Source organism: Megalops cyprinoides, chromosome 5 (assembly GCF_013368585.1).
Source record: "Megalops cyprinoides isolate fMegCyp1 chromosome 5, fMegCyp1.pri, whole genome shotgun sequence".
NCBI lineage: Eukaryota > Metazoa > Chordata > Actinopteri > Elopiformes > Megalopidae > Megalops > Megalops cyprinoides.
Window position 1 is genome coordinate 22,047,504 of NC_050587.1, and position 19,476 is coordinate 22,066,979.

At 42.0% G+C, this 19,476-nt stretch overlaps 1 protein-coding gene across 1 annotated transcript in view; it reads left to right on the forward strand.

Annotated features, from left to right (window-relative positions):
- Positions 1-13,388, forward strand: part of LOC118777747 (calsenilin-like) — a 31,584-nt gene extending 18,196 nt beyond the window's left edge. The window contains exons 3-9 of the mRNA XM_036528887.1: positions 9,664-9,788; positions 10,289-10,358; positions 10,727-10,797; positions 10,957-11,064; positions 11,330-11,434; positions 12,010-12,072; positions 12,795-13,388. Of these exons, the coding sequence (XP_036384780.1) occupies positions 9,664-9,788; positions 10,289-10,358; positions 10,727-10,797; positions 10,957-11,064; positions 11,330-11,434; positions 12,010-12,072; positions 12,795-12,842 (590 nt within the window). The 3' untranslated portion in view covers positions 12,843-13,388. The remainder of the gene's footprint in view (positions 1-9,663; positions 9,789-10,288; positions 10,359-10,726; positions 10,798-10,956; positions 11,065-11,329; positions 11,435-12,009; positions 12,073-12,794) is intronic.
- The last annotated feature ends 6,088 nt before the right edge of the window (positions 13,389-19,476 follow it).

A 19,476-nucleotide genomic window follows, 5' to 3' on the forward strand; every position in this document is an offset into this window, starting at 1 on the left:
TGAGTAGTGCTTTATTGTGAAGTGGATAGCATAACGGAATGATAGCTGTGCATCAGTCTCCTGTTCTTCTAAGCAGAGAGACATGTGGAGTGCAGAGCAGTCTGTTGTTGATGTAGAGTCTGATCTGTGGCATGATTGAAAGCCTGGAGTTATGAAACATAATGCCTTCCTTATTGTGCTTTATTAAAGCTGGATTGCAGAGAGCTGAAGTTTCAGTGCACAGTGCACCCCTGGGACAAGGCTTTAAGTTGGCTCCATGGGCAATATAACGTTGCTATCAGCTCCTAATGCTGAGCCATCAAACTGTTTGCATATCAGTGTTTTTAATGCAGCACTAAAGGCTCTGTAAGTGTATGTGTGTTTTATGGAATCAGGAAATGAGTGGCCAGGGCCTGAGGCTTGTGTTTCTCTGTGATCCAGAGAAGGAAAGCAAGGCATGAGGATGTTGGGAGAAGACGACTTAACAAAGGAGCGAGTGAATAAGTGAATGAGTGACTTATTTAGGGACTAAGTTGGAGCAAGTGAATGAGTGAAGGAATGAGTGATGTAGGGGTGGTCAGGAGAGAGTGAATGAGTGATGTAAGGAGTGAGCAGGAGAGAGTGAATGAGTGATTTAGGGAGCGAGCAAAAGTGAGAGTGAGTAAGAAGCTGAGAGAGTAGTCACGTTAGTGGATAAATCAGTAAGTCATAGAACAATAGATGACTATTTTCTCACAGTGTTTTTTTTCACAGTATCCATCAGCAAAAAAATCAAAACAAAAATCAAACAAACAAAATCAAAAATCAAACAATTTTTTATATGAAGCGTCATAAAGTTACTGGTAATGTCCTATGAATAAGTTATTTTTAAAACAGTTGGTTAGCTTGGGAACTTCACAGACATTTTATGATAGCTATCCACATCATATCAATCTTGACTAAATTAATTTAGTCAGACCTTGCAATGTTGGCTAGCTAACGATTTAAGCTTGCTCTTAAGCCCATTGGTACGCTGACAATGCTTTTTGCAACATTCCTACCATTAAAATAACTAGCTGTTTAGTTTAGCCCAAATAGGTAGCTAGTGTGACTGCAACATGACCAATTGGTACTTGTATTGTTTTAAATTTGAAACAGGAGCTAATGAAGCTGGTGCACATGTTAGCTCCAGCAGCCAGAGCTCTCCTGTCAGTCTCCATTGCAGTGCACACGCTTCCAAAGAGCACCCTCTGTACCATAATTTGTAATGTCAGACGCCAAAGATGACTTGAGCCCTTGAGTGGAACCTAATGTCAGCACTGTCTACACCTTTTAAAAACCTGTTAGTGTTTTAATGCTTGTCTGCAAGGAGTCAATGGCATTCTGATACACTAAAAGCTAGACTTCACATCCTGTAGCCGTCTTTTACAGGGATCTCTCCAGGTGTATGATATATATGATAGTATGATATACTGTATGTAATAGTGAACCTGTTTCATCAATGTTGAATAATAATGAAAATAACAATATGAACTTATCATCACACATTGATCCTTGACATTGAGATGTTTTTTTGCTTTGATTATATATTGTCCTTCACAGAAAACCTTAATTTTCTGAAGTGAACAATCACACTTTCGTCTTTTTTATGTCAACAGAATGCATAGTGGTTTTAGCCATCCTTTGTTTTTCGTGTGGAAGCTGCCTGTTGGTATTCATTCCATTCACCAACCTGCTTGTACAATTCCTGAATACATCCCTACTCTATATCCCTGAAACAGAGCGGGTAGTCAGTAATAGGTCAGAAGTATAAAGGTACTCATTAAGGGCATACACAATATAATTACTGTGAATGAGGCTGCCTTTGTGATACATTATTTAGTTACCTGTCAGGGACCCTGTCCACTGTGACTTTAAGTAGAGCCCTTTCGTTTTATAGCTGAACATTTATCCCAGCCATTCGATATAATCACTCTTTTCAGGTGTACAACAGCTGTGCACCCCCAACCAGAATTCAAACCATAACAGTCCCTTAAGGCTAAAGATAAAACAATGAAAGAAGGTAGACATTTACAAAAGGTAAGGGGGGGGGGGGCATCAGGTTAGGAGCAAGGCATTCTAAAGAAAAAGAGATTTTTGCCTTCTTTCTTTAAAGTCAGGGCAGTGGTCATTTCTCTTTGTCCACTTCTCCCCAGTAAATTGCTTTTCTGGCCAATGCCCATCTCAGCCACAAACAAAAAGTGAACTGTACAAGTCCTTTATCGATTAGCTCTGACTCTATCCTCCTTCCACCTCATCTCCCATCGCTGTTAACTCTGTGCATTAGTGAGTGCAAAGTCATCACCAGCAACTCTCCATTCTCCTTCCTGTCTCTCTTTCTCTCTCTCTCTTTCACACACACACACACACACACACACACACACACAAACACAGGCGCGCACACACACACACACACACATACACATGTATGCAGATGCACTGGTAGACATGCAGATCACCTCTGACAGGCCTGCCTGTAAATTGAGGACACGGACACACTCTCATACATTTACGGCTGTATATATAATGCATAACGGCCCAAGCCAAAACACAAACCAAACCCAATCTACCACTACCCCAGAAATCCTGGAGCCACAACAAAGATGTCTGCCACATCAGTACTGACCCTCTCACCATTTTGACACACCGACTTGACTCCCCTCACAGATACACTTCACACTCGGCTTTCAGAAACTTCAGGCTTGAGTGGCAGAACATTGTAAAGCCAAACCTTGCCTCACTTTAACATGTTGGAAATAGTGGTATGGTATTGGAGCCCCTCGCCCTGCTTTGCCAGGAAGACACACCAGCCCAGTTGGAACCCTCCGTGGGTGGGACATGGCAACACTGTTCTGTATAGCCCACCCTCTGAGCTTCAGCAATGCATAAAAATCTGGCTAAAAACCTAGCATGGTCGCCTACTGCCTAGAGATACTCTGTAATTGGTGGCCTTGTCTGCAAAGGTTTACTTTTCTGGAAAAAAAAAACAAGAAGACAGACACACAGATACATGGATGTCATTCTTCAGCTTCAGTATATGCAACAAAGCAGTGCATGCTGGGCCAACTCTCTTGTGTCATAAATTTTGTAAGTATAAATGAAACCACATATGCTTTTCTGTACTATTTTGTGATCCAGGCCGATGCCCAGCCAGTGATCTCATCTCTCTGGACAGAGGTCTGATCTCCCCAGTCATAACTGTAGCTGTGGACAGACAATACCTGGTACATGAAATACCAAACTGTGGAGGATTGTAAGACCTGGAGTCCGCATAAAATACTCCCGTACCAGCCTAGATCTACATTACTTGTGGAATCTTGGAAAAGGATAGGAGACATGGAGATATAGCTATCATGACTCAAATAGTATGAGTAAGAGAGAGAGCGGGAGGAGGGAGAGATGGAGGGGATTTTATTCATCATCCCTTATGGACTGCTTCTGAGTCTTGCCATTTTATGTCTTTTCCTGCACACAGATCTGTAAAGAGGCCATTGATCTGCTGCTGTCAGTTAAAATATTAAAAGCACTTTTAAGTGAAGGAGGCTCCTCCCTCCCTTTTTAATCCATTTCTTCATGCAACGATTCCTCCCAGGCATCGAGATATATCATAGTTTTAAATGAAGTTGCTCCCACTCATCTATTATCAGCAGCATAACAGGCAAAACCTGAATGTAGGTGCTGTCACATCACATGCTGCGCAATGTGTCCCTCACATTAGGCCCTGTGAGCAAATATACAAGTGTACATATAACTGGGCATGCATTAGCATGCATGTGCAAATGTGGATATAGAAATGTGCATATACAAACTTATGTAACAGCATTCACATATATATGCACTTAAAAGCATGTGAGTATACATACGTAGTTCCAAATGCACACATAATCGCACGTATATGAATGTGGGTGATTTAATGCTAAGGTATAGGGGAGAAACAGTGGGATCATCAGAGTTGTGTGAGTGTGTTGCTGTAACAAGCTGTATTACTATTCCGGTAATATATTGATAAATCAATAACTGCCATATTGATGAGGATGAAACTAAATTGGACTGTTAGAACCTGTCAGCTCTCAAAACCAAGCAAACGAAAAACTGAGAGGGGAACATCGGTGAAGAGATGCTGTGTTTCTTTTAGAACAGCCAAAAGAGTGTCCGAAAGACAGAGAATATGTGTACAAAAGCATTCATTCAGACAGTAGTGTCAGCTTTGGGGATATGGTCCAGAGGAAGAGGAGGGGGAAGTGGAGGGAAGGGGAGAGGGAGGGGGGGATAGAGGGGATGTCCTCAGAAAGAAATCCTCTTCATCTCTGCCTCTTTGGGCTTAGTAGAAGAAAATGTTTCTAGGCACTGAGGCAGAAACTGGAGAGATGGGAAAGAGAGAGTGAGAGAGGGAAAGAAAGAGAGATAGATTAAGTGAGAAGGATGTGAGACAGAGAGAAAGAACAAGGAAATAGGAGAGGTCCCGAGTTTTCTAGTTCCCAAGAATCTTTAGTTCTAACTCATTGGAGAGCATTAGAGAGAAAGCCACAGGGCTCGCCAAAAATTATTAGTGCTTTGTTGTAGTGTAGGACAGACAGAGAGAGAGCAGGAGAGAGAGAGAGAAAGAGAGGGCTTCCAAGTTCAAGAGTCTGTAGTTACTCTTACAGTATTGAGAGAGAGAGAGAGACTGAGGAAGAGGGGGGAGGGGAGTATAAATTGAGGAGATGGAAAGAGCAGCCCTTGACATGAATTTCGGGACCTGAGAGCACAAGAGTCATTGGACAAGGCAGCCAATAAAATCACAGCAATCAAAGGAGAGACAGAGAGAAGATGCGAGTGAGAGAGAGACAAGTCAGCACTCCACCTTTGGGAATACAAGTGGAGGAGAAATAGTATAAATATGGTTTGACTGCATGGGACTTGAACACAACAAAACTGGACATATTCTGATCATCTTATTTGCATCAAAAACACACCAGTTCATTTGCTTCTGCTGGAAGCCAAGACAGCATGGAGGATAGCATGACCAGACTAACACCTGGATTTGACTGAAAGACATGAGAGAAAGAATGAGAGAGAAAAAAACAGCATGAGAAAGCTGAAAACTTACCAGGAGAGCTTCCACAGGAGAAACAGCTGATGAGGTGGCATGCATAGGACACTGAGGAAAAATATCATGAGAGGTGAATGAAAAATGAGATATTGATAAAGAATCATTTGAATTTGGCACTCAAGGGTTTTTAAGCACGACCTTGTTCATTAATTTGGTATTCCTTTGGAGTGGGGGAGTACATTAGGAGGAGAAAGGGAAGGAGAGGAGAGATTAGTTCAGCCACCATTTGTGCTGATCTGTTCTTAATGCACTGGCTGAAACAAGGCTTGATAGAAAGTAAAATATTAATTTCTAAATGTGATTTTTAGAAGATTACATTCTGTTTGAAGCACCTGTGTGTGTCTGTGTGCGAAGTGCTTGTGATTCAAAGTTTCAGTAGATTAGCATGTCTCCCAGTTATTGTGTCAGCTGTGCAGCATGGCATAAGGACTAGTAAACACTATAAGTCAAAGCTTGGAAATGTGGATGACAATTTTGTGATATTGTGGAAAATCAATTACTTTCCTTCAACTGTTGCACTGAACTAGTTGCAGTAGAGTCCTTTTCAGGGATGTGACAGTGTGATTTGGAGAAGGATACATCCTTGGACTCTCTGTGATCAATGGCATTCTGTGTCTGGTAAATAGACTTGTACCTTTGTGTCTCAGTGTGTTTGTCCGTTCATGAGGGGTCAAGAAGGGTGAGGAGAATTCTAGCAGGCAAAAAATGAGAACATTCTCCAGAAACTGTGACTGTGACCAGACTGTAATTCCCGCTGTGACGCCAGCTCACTGTTGAGATTTTGTCGTCTCAGAATGGCCTACATTGTTCCAGTTTACTTTGTGAGTCTCACCGGACTGGTCCACGTTACTTTCAGCACCAACCTTACTGCAAGTGTCCACTAGTCCTAGCTAACTCTCTCTGGGAGTCAACACGAGCCAGCTCCACCTCCCCAGTCTAGCACACAGCTTTGTCCCCAGCAACCGGTCATGGGGATGCAGGGCATGGAGCTGTTTGCTGTCGGCGTGGTCATCATTCTGTTTGTGGCCGTGCTCAAGCAGTTTGGCATCTTGGAACCAATGTCCATGGAAGGTAAGGATTTGGTTATGGGAGCCCTGTTTGCACTGTAGTAACAGGACAGGAGCATCTCCTTCAGTCCACACGCACGTTACGCAACGTAGGGGAGAGTGCAGGGAGTAGCTATTTTGGTTTTAAATAGGAGGGGAACAGTACTGCTGTTGATACTGCTGTCAGTTTGCTTATATCAGTGATAGCACAAACTGACATAAACCTGGCCATTGTGACTTGTTGACCATTTTGACATCAGAAGATAGAGGCAAGGCTGGGGGTTATAAGACTGTGGTAGTCACTCCTTCAGGTCATGTATCTAACAGTGTGGTGACACTTCAACCCTCAAACTGGAAAACTGACACCTCACATTTTCCAGGATTAATACTGCTGGCTTTCCAGTGTGATTTTTATTCTTTTTAGTCATAGTGAGCAGATAGACATGCTAGTGTCACTGAGGTTAAAGGACCTGTAAAACTAGAGAAAGAAAATCAAAATACACTTTTTTATTTTTTTTACTTGCAGCCTTATCATTTTAGTCTCTTCTGTTGTCACAGACCCACTGAACATCTGCAGACTATGTTGATCTAATACCTTGTCCAATCACAGCACCATCAGCCACCAGCCAACCTCTCTTAGGAGAATAGATGTCATTACATTGAAAAGACTGTGTATCTATTGTGCAATTGCTGCATGTGAACATGCTAATTAAATATGATATGCTATATACATTCTAACTAATGTGAAATACCAATTTTCAGGTTTCTTTCTTGTACAAATGATCCCACTCTTCACCTCCATTCCTTCCCCTAACCCCAACCCTATACATGACCCCAGTTTTAAACCTTATCCAAAGTCCAACCCTAGTGCAGTCCAGCAGGTAACTGCATGAGCTGTATAGTGTTCTTGCTGCTGGTTTAACCATAGTGTAAAATGCCTCCTTGAGCGCTGTGTGATGAAAGAGGTCCTTTTGTCTTTGAGACATCGCTAACAAGGCCGCTTACCTCACTAGGTCTGGGGATCACTTGAGACATTGGTCCCGGCTTGTGTCTCCAGGGCTGTCTTTGCACTAACAGACGGAAGGATTTTATTTATCTGGATAAACCTCTGGTTTGTCTGTGGCTGGACGATGTGTTCAAGGTACATATCAGGCAGATCCATGCATACACCTCAAGCCACCCCTCTACGATGACCAGACCTATCCATTACAAACTGGTCTGTTTATATGTGAAATATTATTTGTAAGATATGCTAGGTTTCAATATGCTCTACAGTATAACGTATGTGTGAAATTACATGTGGCATGTAATAAAAAAAATAATCAGTGCACACACGCACACACATCAATATATTTGTGGTGTGTATGTCTATGGGGGTGGGTGAGTGCATGTGTGCATGCATGCTTGTGTGTGTGCATAAGTGCGGGCATGTGTATGTTATAGTCTTCATACTTTGGATTTTATATTTTAATGTCTACCTTTATCATAGGAGGGGAGATCTGTGTGTGGTTTGCAAATGCACAGATAAGGAGAGAGTTTGCACTTATTGCAGGCTTCCTGTTGATATACTTTACAACTTTCAAACAGATGTCACTAACACACAGAATTGGCCTGCTGCCCCTCACTAACAGTAATGTCACACTCAATGCAGAGTGTCTCAGAATCCTCAAATTTCTCCCTGCTGTCTTTAATGATCTTACTTAAACCGCAGGTCTCAACTCAGGTTCATTCTCCCTGTATTTTCTGCTTGACTTTTTGAATCCCTGCTTCTCCTCTGCCCTCCCGTTTCCATCTCCCTTTTCACCTAGCAGGTATGTGGGTTTTGCCCCTCTCCCCTCTGTTCCCAGGCTTGTTCACTCTATCTCTGTCTTTTTCTCTCTTTTGGTCCCTTCTTTTGGCCATTGAGGGAGTCAGCACCTACCCCTGGCCAGTTCCAGCATTACCTCCCATTAATTATACATGTGGTATTGAGCTGGCCTTACGGCCAGCTAAATATGGACCCTTGCTCTCTGTCGCTGGGGGTTCTGAAGGACACTATACATGCATCAGGGAATTACTCCTCCCCCTACTTTTGTGCACTCATATTTTTGTGCCTGTCCCACTCTCCACCCCTTCCTCCTACTCTCCCTTCATTCCCTCATTTAGCTTCCCTGCTTCCAAACTGACTGCAACAATTCATACATAACAGCTGAACTTTTCACAGTGTTTCCCTTAAAAGAGGAAAAATCCACATTGTTACAAGATGCAAGCAACAGAAAAAGCAGAAATTAAAAGAAAGCTGTTGTAGCTTTTGCCCCAGCAATGAATGTGCATCCTCTTCCTTTCTCCCTGAAGAATGCTTCCATACTATAGTGGCATAATAACCACAATTTTTGGGTGCCGCTCCACGTGAGCTGACTAAGGGATTCCCGCTCCAGTGGGTCAGAAGTCACTATGCAACCTAACAGCAAGCACACCAAGCCAGACAATCCTGCAGAGGGGAAGAAGTCCCTTTCACATTCCTCCCCCTCCTTTTTTGCTGATCTCCTACCTCTCTCTTCACCCCAGTGTCTGCATTTATATGTTTGCCAATTTTTTCCTCTGTTTGCATCACTTGTCTAAGGAGGTATATGCTAAGTGAGCATGGAAAGTGTGGATTTTGAGTAATGCTGGCAAAGAATAAGAAGAAGGGATGTCGTCTATTTGTGTTTATTTCCCCATTCCCCAACATCAGTGTTAAAAGACTGATGAAGCTTCTTTGACTCATCCAGCATCCATCAGCAAGGACATTATCTGTTGTGATATATTTGGGGAGGTTAGTAGGGTGGGGGAGGGTCAAGACTTTTCAGTACTTCTACATTTTTCAGGTGCATCAGTGTACAGTAACACACGGATCAAAGGTGGGCAATTGGTCTTAAAAAAAAGTGACACACCACAGGGGATTAATGGCTTCGTCACTGTTTCTCATTCTCTTCCTCAATCTCTTCACTTCCCTTTCTGTCTTCCGTCGGTTCCAATTCAAATGATAGAAAAGTGGTGCTTCGGTGTAATTGGAGTCTTTTCTGTTTTTTCTCTCTCACTCTTTCCAACTCCTTTTCTCTCCTCTCCCTCTGTCTCTCTGTCTATGTCTCTCTCTCCCTCTACATGATTGCGCATATCCCACAGATGGTGAGTTTTCACCCTGTGTGAATCCAAACACTTGGGTTTCTGTATCTCCCTACTAACCATCTACACTGTGACCTCTGTTCTGACTGTACCACTCCAAAACCTGTGTCACTCAATCTTTCTTGGCCACAACTGTGTCACTCCAGCTTCCTGTTCCACTCTTCTATCTGTGCCCTATGTCTTTTTATCCATGGTCAATCTCTGTAGTTCTTTCTTTCTATTCTCCTCTCTGAGTCACCCCTTTCTCTCCTCCTCCTCTTCATTCCCTTCCCTGATTCTCTTTCTTTTTTCACTTTCTCTCCCATTTTCACCTATCATCTTCCTTTCCTCCTGCCCACTCACTCTCTTGATCTCTTCCACTCCCTCTTCCTGTCTCTCTCACAGACAGCAGTGACAGTGACCTGGAGTTGTCTACGGTGCGGCATCAGCCAGAGGGGTTGGAGCAGCTGCAAGCCCAGACCAAGTTTACCAGGAAGGAGCTGCAGTCACTCTACAGAGGATTCAAGAATGTGAGGCTGGGGGGTGAAGCTAGGAATTGGGTGGGGCTGTGGAGCTGCTTGATCACAGGGAGGGTACCATAGATATACAGAACATCACAGATGTTGTATGTAATGACAAGCTTTTCAGCTCCTTTGTTCTTTCCATCCCGCATTACAGACATTTCAGCACTGTCTGTGTTGTTATGCTGTGTAGCTATGGATGCGCTGTTTTAGATCACATTCCTTCAAGAATGTTCATAATGAGCCAGCAAATCATAACACAGAGCTTTCAGTGTGTAGCATGCAGACTTGAATATCTGCCCAATATATAGAATATCTGTAGCTCTATGATATCTCATAGACCTTGAGCTACCCAAGCTTTCTTATAGTTGTAGTGGATCTTCTGTGATCTGCCTCTATGTGTGTGTGTGTGTGTGTGTCTGTGTGTATGTCTATGTGTGTGTTTTTGTCTGTGTTCGCGCATGTGCACTCACAACCCACAGCTTATTTTCTCACTGCCCCTCTCACAGGAGTGTCCCAGTGGACTGGTGGATGAAGAGACCTTCAAGTCTATCTATTCCCAGTTCTTTCCTCAAGGAGGTAGGCATCATATCACACTCTCATTTTATTGTGGTTAAATAAAGCACTGATCCAAGGCCCTGGCAGTCACTCTGGGGGGGGGGGGGGGGGGGGGGGGGGGCTCAGTGTGGTAAAGTACCAAGAAGGGTAGAGTGGCAGAGTGGAAAATAAACAGGTAAACAAATGAAAGAGATTTATTCCAATAAAGCAGGACTCATACGACTAGTAAGTATCATTCAATGAGTGAAAAAAGGAATCCTGCAACCTGTAACAGTGTAGGATGTATAGTGAATGTAGATAGGCATTCTGACAATTCAACATATTTATCAGCCCTGTCTCTTTTTCCCCTCCTATCCCTCGGTCTCTCCCTGTCTTCCTCCACCCCACAGATGCTACAACGTATGCTCATTTCCTGTTTAATGCATTTGATATAGACAGAAATGGTTCTATCCGGTTTGAGGTGAGAAAGACTTCTACTCTTTTCTGAAAAATGTTTATCTGTGAAAAAAATCAAATGTTAAACTATAAACCAAAAATATAAGAAATATTAAAATGTTAGTATCATATATTACAGATGTAGTTATCTTCTGGCTCTTTATTTGGTGAAAATTATTTGCAGGATTTTGTGATTGGACTCTCTGTGCTCTTAAGAGGCTCTGTGACAGAGAAACTCAATTGGGCTTTCAACCTCTACGACATCAACAAGGACGGCTACATCACCAAAGAGGTAGCAAAGACTCTCTTCAGTTACGAGATATGAAACTCTAGACTTTTATGTTGAACATCCTAAGCATTCCATTACCAAAACTCTGTACCACCTCTATAAGTTAGGCAGTGATCAGTTTTATTTGCCACTCACACTTTACAGGGGAATAAAAAGGACAATGGGCCCATTCACTGTTTGTACTTTATGTGTCTCTTGTCCAATGACCACCTGCCACACCTGCTTCCCCCAACATTGCTGCTCTGTGGCTGTGGTTGTTGGCCCACAGGAGATGCTGGCGATCATGAAATCAATCTACGACATGATGGGCAGGTACACCTCCCCTAGTGTGAGGGATGACGCCCCCTTTGAACATGTTGAAAAGTTCTTCCAGGTGATTCCCCCTGCTCTGTTCTTATGTAGTACTTTCTTATAAAGTGTTATGCAGTCATTTGTTATGCATGGTTTATGTCATCCATCAATTTTATAACACCTTTATAACACTTTAAAATGTATAACACTTTTATAACACATAATATTATATGAACATAAGTGTTCATAAACTTGCAGTACAGTGACCAGCATTACCTGTTATGACTAGTCATGCTTCAAAAAGTACTGCATGTTGCTTGTCAAAAGCTCTTGTCAACTACTATGATTGTATTGTGGATGGCAACATGGCACTTTGCAGTAATGAAGTTGCATGTTTGGGACAATGAAGAGGAAATGTGTTAGCAAAAAAGTCATTACTTGTTTGTACTGTGCCATTTTTATTTTGTGCTGAAGTATATCCTCTATTTCCTTGTCCTTCCCTTGCATGGGTTTAGTGAAAAATAGGGTTCTTGTAGCATTTAGCCCCCGAATGCTTACAAAGCTCACTGATTCACTCTGGTGGACCAGTGAAGGTTAAACACAACACCATACACCAACACCATGTTCCTTGCTATCCTTCCTCCCTTTTTTTTTCAGAAAATGGACAGAAACCGAGACGGAGTGGTGACCATTGATGAGTTCATAGAGACCTGTCAGAAGGTAGTGCCACCAACTGACCCCCTGGGAACGGTTTATTTCTGTGCGCACAGGGGCACAGCTGCTGGCGTAACATGGCACAGAAATACCCAGCAAATCACACACTGACTCTTCAATGGAGAGAACAGTGAGAGGAACACCCATGCACTGTACCAATGCACAGCTCTGCCACACCACGGCAAACACTGTGACATACACTTTTTACATTACATTATGCAAACACATTCCACAGATAATGATGCATGCATTGTCGCCACAGTGATGGCAATGTATCCTGACAATGTTTGTCATTGTTTGTTTGTGTTATGTGTACACTATATGAACCTGTACGATATGTGCTACAGCATGACATTTAATTTCTAATGTATATAAAAGAAAATTCTGACAAGTGTGGTGTAGTGGTAAGGAGTAAGACTTGTAACCAAGAGTTTGCTGGATCAATTCCCCACCCGGGCACTGTTGCTGTACCCTTGGGCAAGGTACTTAACCCACAATTTCCTCAGTAAATATCCAGCTGTATGACGGATATCTTTGAAAAGATAAGACCTGTAAAAACTGTAACCTGTGTAGGTTTCTCAGGATAAGAGCGTCTGTTAAATGCCAATACTGTAATGTAATATAATTTATAATTGACATGTCTGTAATACATGACATTTATGCTGTCACTTTGTATTGATGTCTCTACCCTAATTTTCTCTCCCCTTCCACTCTTGCCTTTACCCTAGGATGAGGACATTATGAGTTCCATGCAACTCTTTGAGAATGTCATCTAGCACAACGAAACATCTCCAAAATAAACTATCCTGATATCCACTGGCATCCTGTGTCGATAATCTCGCCAAGCCCCTGACTCCCAGCACTCAGCATGCTCCTTTGCCTAGTACTAGACCCTGACATGGGTGATAAGTAAACACAGCAGACTTTTTATGTGTGTGTATTTAAAGGAGAGTCCTGCAAGTGCTGGGTTCTGTAGCAGAAAAAGACAAGGCACTGGACCCAGCTTTCACTTGTTTCAAGGAACCTCTGCTTTGAAGGAAAAAATGTGATATTTTTTTTCTGACAGACCTAAAGAAGAAAATGGTAAAAGAAATTATGCTTTTCTCATATTGGATTTCAAGAACATCAGGAAATGGGGAATGAAAGTACTAGAAAGATCTGTTTTTACTCAGTCTATGGTCACTTCTGGTTCAGAGGCCTGCAACTTTCATGCAGCCTCCTGCTTTCCTGACCTTGGAAGCCCAGCGGGGCCAGACTCAGACTGCGGAACAGATTTTCAAGGACTATCAGAGCTTGGGAGAGTTGAGAGTCGAGAGCTGGTGTGGCACATGGAGGAAGAACATTCATACAAAGGAAAAAACAGTCTTCAAAAAGAAAGCATGACAGAAAGATTTCTGCTGGAATAAAAAATGTAACTTATAAGCATGCTTGTCTGAAATTTTGTTTTGTTTGGACTGAGGAACATACAGTATAAACTTAGCCTTTGGCTACTTATAAAAGCACTTATTTAACATTTAACATAACACAATGATTTTAACCACTATAAACCCAGATATGTTGAGTTATTATGACTTGAATTAGGATCTGTAGAATATCCCTGTGGTGTGTTATGTCCGAGTAAAGGCACTGGTTTGTGTTTTGGTTCCAGCAACAGTAAAAGTGTTGAGATCTCTAGTTTTCAGTCACTGATTTAGAGTTCAGATTACCTTTGGGGCGGTGCTTTTACCTACCTGCATTTGCCCTGTAAAGTCCTGGCTGCAGAACCAGTTAGCACTGTTAGATTTAAACAAATGATGGCCGAAACTGAACAAAGAACTACATTAACAAAATCATGTTATGTTCTGACATATACTTTTTGTTGTCACACCTACGTATAATTGCTTTGACAAATAATGCTACTTGACTGTCATGAAAATAAAGCACTTTTTGAGTTGAAAAGAGTCTTTGAGTTGAATAATGTCGGTCAAGGCTTCCCATAGTTTAAAAGTGATGTGATCCTGTTGCATTCTTTCAGGTCTTGCATCATCATTTGTGATTCATACCAGCTGGAAACCCCAGGTTGCCTCTTCAGTGGGTGATTTTAACTTCTTTTCCTGTTTCACAGGCCTCTTCTGACAAAAGGAGACACATTCCTTAGTAAGCCTACACTCCAGTAATAATTTCTATTGAATATCTCTAGTCTATGGCAGACCCCCCAAAAATGCTGTGGAAATTGTAAAGTGCAATGAAATCTGTTATTATTTTTAAAGTGCATCAGACACAGAGTCAAATTAATAACTGATGGGAACAACATGTGGTCTCACTCTTCATGCGCTCACAGATGGACTTGAAGGGCCATTTCCACATTCCTCAAAGGTCAAAGAACATCCTGTTATTCTTACACCTTTTTATAGCTTCTTCTCCTCAGAAGAAGAGAGTAGAGGGCAAATTTTCAATGGCCTGCAAAATATGAATTAGAACAGGTGTTGTCAGTCCATCATTTTTGAAGTTCAGTTGAAACCTCTATACCACTTTGTACACACCCCTTCAAGGACAACTAATTGAACGTATTCATTGTATTAAATACACTATATGGCCAAAAGTATGTGGACACCTGATCATCACATCTATATGAGTTTATTGGACATCCCATTCCAAAACCATGGGCATTGATATGAAGTTGCCCCCCCCCCCCGCAGCTATAACAGCCTCCACTCTTCTGGGAAGGATTTTGGAGTGTGTCTGTGGGAATTTGTGCCCATTCAGCCAAAACAGCATTTGTGAGGTCAGGCACTGATGTTGGACGAGAAGGGCTGGCTCGCAATCAGCATTTTAATTCATCTCAAAGGTGTTCAATGGGGTTTGACGTCAGGGCTCTGTGCAGGCCACTGGAGTTCCTCCACACCAAACTTGTCAAACCATGTCTTTAAGGACGTTGCTTTGTGCACAGGGGCACAGTCATGCTGGAACAGGAAAGGGCCTTCCCCAAACTGTTGCCACGAAGTTGGAAGCATACAATTGTCTAAAATGTCTTTGTATGCTGGAGCATTAATGTTACCCTTCACTGGAACTAAGGGGCCTAGCCCAAACCCTGAAAAACAGCCCCAGACCATTATCCCTCCTCCACCAAGCTTTACAGTAGGCACTGTGCATTCCAGTAGGTAGCACTCTCCTGTCATCTGTCAAACCCAGATTCGTCCATCAGACTGCCAGATAGTGAAGCGTGATTCATCACTCCAGAGAAAGTGTTTCCACTGCTCCAGAGTCCAGTGGCGGCATGCTTTGCACCACTCCAGCCGTTGCTTGGTATTGCGCATAGTGATGTTGGGCTTGTGTGCAGCTGCTTGACCATGGAAACCCATTTCATGAAACTCCTGACACACAGTTCTTGTGCTGATGTTGCAGCCAGAGACAGTTTGGAACTCTGTAGTGAGTGATTCAACAGAGGATAGGTGGCTTTTACTTGCTACTATTCAGCACTCGGCAGCCCCGCTCTGTAAGTTTGAGTGGTCTACCACTTTGTGGCTGAGCTGTTGTTGCTCCTAGGTGCTTCCACTTGACAATAATAGCACTTACAGTTGACCGGGGCAGATCTAGCAGGGCAGAAATTTCGTGAACTGACTTGTGGCAAAGATGACATCCTATGACAGTGCCACGTTTAAAGTCACTGAGCTCTCCAGTACAACCCATTCTACTTCCAAGGTTTGTCTATGGAGATTGCATGGCTATGTGCTTGATTTTATGCACCTGTTAACAATTGGTGTGGCTGAAACACCTGAACTCAATAATCAGAATGGGTGTCCACATACTTTTGGCCATATAACGTATGTGAAATGACATCGGATTTTCCCATTCATAATTCTTGGACAATCCCTTATTGTTATTGCACTGACAGGAGAACAGAAGGCTGGCATAACCATGTCTCTCTAACTAAAACTCTGCTCATGCCTTCTTTTGTTGCGTGGCAGAGGTGGGAGGTGGGGTACCTGGATTTGATCAGCTTTTACCATTATGCAAGTCCCGGTGTTGGCTTATTGCACATATGTGCTGTAATACTTATAATCTCTTCACAAAAGCCTGAGTCCCATGACTTGCTGGCACACCGCCCCCTGTGGGCTGTGTCCAGACTGAGTGCATAATTAGTACAGGAGCAGTACAAAAGCTGCCTTTCTCCTGCCGGCCTGCTTTCCATGGCTGGACATGTAATCCGTTCTATTCACAGAGAACATGTATGTGCCCAAAATGCATTAAACCTCTTTATCCTACCCTACATACTTTCCTGCTCACACATCCTCCAGAATAAAATCTGGTTGTGTTACTGTTGATTGGGTGGTATGGAGCCATTGGCAGAACAGGCCTCTGGGAAACACAGATTGAGGAATTGTGATGGCTTCACTTGGAGATGGAGAGCTCTAATGCTGCCAGTTGGAGAGGACACACTTCAGTTCAAGCGTCCTCAAGCGTCCTCGAGATCCCCAAGCCACAGCCAGGCTTTCACACTGCCAAGCATTACAGCATGGCCTGACTGAGCAATGTGCTCCCACCGACCGCCCTACCTACCACCTGAGACCAGAGCTGCCTCCTTTTTTTACATTTCCTTTTTTACCATTGTCCTTTTTACAACAATTTTCTGTGCTTTGAACAATGAAAAACACTCACTTCAGCTCCAGCAAAGGTCATTACCACCTGTGAGCCTGCACAGTAGGGTATTCACAAACTCACAAAGCTCACAATTAAAATACAAGTGCAACCCAGAAGTAATGACCCATTTTTTTTCTCTGGAAAAAAAAAACATACTGGAAAAAATCCTGAGACTTAAACCCTTAGGAATAGCGGATTTGGATATTTATGTATTTTTTTTTCTTACAACATGGCACGGCAGCAGCCTGCAGGAGGATAGTATAATATTTATGTTTACTGTAATTCACTGTATACACATCTCAGTCATCTAGCATTTTAACATATTCAGACAGTTCAAAACACAACAGGCAGATTCCTAACCTGACTAAAAAGAGAAATCACATAACCAGTAATCTAGCCTATTTGCACTAGCTTCTGGTTAGTGTTTAAGATTTTCCTAATTACTTTTAAAACAAGACATGGATTGGCTTATATTACTGACCTTTTAACCCCATGTAGAACTTATCAGCCACTTAGATCATTGGGTAAAGTCCTTCTGACGGTTCCAGAGTCCAGAATGAAAGCCAAAGGGGATTGTGCTTTTCTGTGAAAGCTCCTAAGCTCTGTGACAGTCTTCCTAAAGATATCAGGCTAGCTAAATAGGTGTGTTCCTTTATGTCTCTTTTAAACCCCACTTTTAAGTTTTTGTTTAATGGAGTGGTTACACGTTTCACTGTATTTTGTTCATTTTGGATTATCATTGTCTAATTTTTTATGTGTTAAGTCATGTTTTATGTTTCAATACATTCCCTTATTTCTCTTATGAATGTCATTTCCTGTTTTTTGTCATTATACATAAAGCACCTTGCACTAAATGTACAGTAAGTTGTGTTCTTACTCTTATTTTTATTTCTTATTCTTAGTCGTGTGTCCATTGTTTTACTGTCGTTTTTCATGTATGTTCTGATCTTATTCTTTTCTGTATTTTTTTTTCTGCCCAACATGGCCCCTAAGTTAAAAAAAAAAAAAAAAAAACGCCCGGCGTGAATGCTGTCCCTGACAAAGGACGCTGGGGTGAGGGGGTGGGAATTGAGCGGTTAGGAACATGATGTATAGTTTAGTTTAAACCTGTAAGCAGACACCAGGACTCCATCGCTCACTGAAACGGATAGAGACACGTGACAGCAATTGCACGACTCCCAGTATGTGTACTGCTTTCATGCAGAGTACGCAATATACATGTAGACATAGAGCCCTGGGTTTACAACCTCGTGGTTATGAGTTTAGTCTGTAATAGTACACGGATTTGTGACTCAGTTACTCGTTATTGCTTTTGTTCCCAGCTCCAACAGCGCGTGCCTGTGATTTTAACTGCATGAATTGTTTTGATGGAATGTTGTATCATTATGAAAAAGGCCAGCTTTGACGTGCCAGTTAAGAATATGAGACGCACGTTACTGGGGAGCCAGATCGAAATTCGAGGTACAGCTGCAGGTGATAATGTTAACAAATTTTAAAACTTGTCTTAGCACACAAAGTGCACATTTACAATAAAAAAGCGAGAACGTAGTGTAGTGAATGATGAATGTAATTCATCCTTACTGAGCAGGTTTAATTGATTCTTGGAACTTTTGTATTTACACTAATACTCATCTTCATCGTGCACCCTACTTCTACGTACTTGCACGAAATGCGACGAGCGCTGCCACGAAAAGGCTGAACCGTCAGTTTATGAAATTTGCCACCAGAGGGCATACCGATCTCAAGACAGCTGAGGCCTGGAATGGGCAGAAACCTGTAAAATGTGCATTTATATTTGCAAAATGTTAAGAACACAAAGACAGGTCACTTATAAAGCACCATAACACATGTGTGTCTTAACACAAGGGATTGAATTTTTAGATTTGTTTATTCATTAAATGATGAACCTGCATATGAGTACTGAATAAATACCCTTGTCGACCACAATGGATCATAATAGTTAAGGTAAAAATTATCCTCAACATTGTTGTGCATTTCACTTACCTTCAGGCAAAGATATGAGATTGCAAATATTAAACCTTAAGGGTTACCTCACCTGATAAACAGGTGAAATACAATTTCGTGATTAATGAGCTCCCCTGGACATTGCTCTTCAAAACACAGGTTTAACACTCTCATCTTGACTTCTAAATATGGAATTACATTATTATAAGGGGAACAGTTATCTTTTTGTTGTTTGTTTGTGTGTTGTATTGACAACAGTGGAGTAAAAATACCATCATATACATACATGATTTGCAAAGCAGCTGTGCTATGTGACTAGCTAACTAAATTATCTATTGTTCATTCCAAAGTGGCTAGCTGTATTCACTTTCATAATTTCTGGTAAGTAGTATGTTCTCATGTACAACAGCAGCATCTCAAACAGAATATAACTTTCATCCTTCTGGCGAAGAGACAAGTATCTTAATCACAATACTACACAGCCACCGAAACGTGTATTCAATAAACAAATACATTTGATTGAATTCATTTCATTCTTGGCAACAATATAGTTTGTGCTGGTATCAGATTCTGCAATTTCCTACTGAACAGAGGAGACTCATTCTGCCTCTCTTTATTCCAACAGGATTCCTGGCTGAAACAGTAATCTCACTGAATAAATTTCTCCAAAAGCATCTAGGAGGCATAGCAACGAGACCTGAATTCCAGAATGTCTAAGATTCTGAAAAAAATCTGTCATTGTGTAAAATCCCTTCTAATATAAACTCAGAGCGTCTTTTTAAACCCTGTTTATGCTCAACATCCAAGCAGAGGACTGGTCTCAAC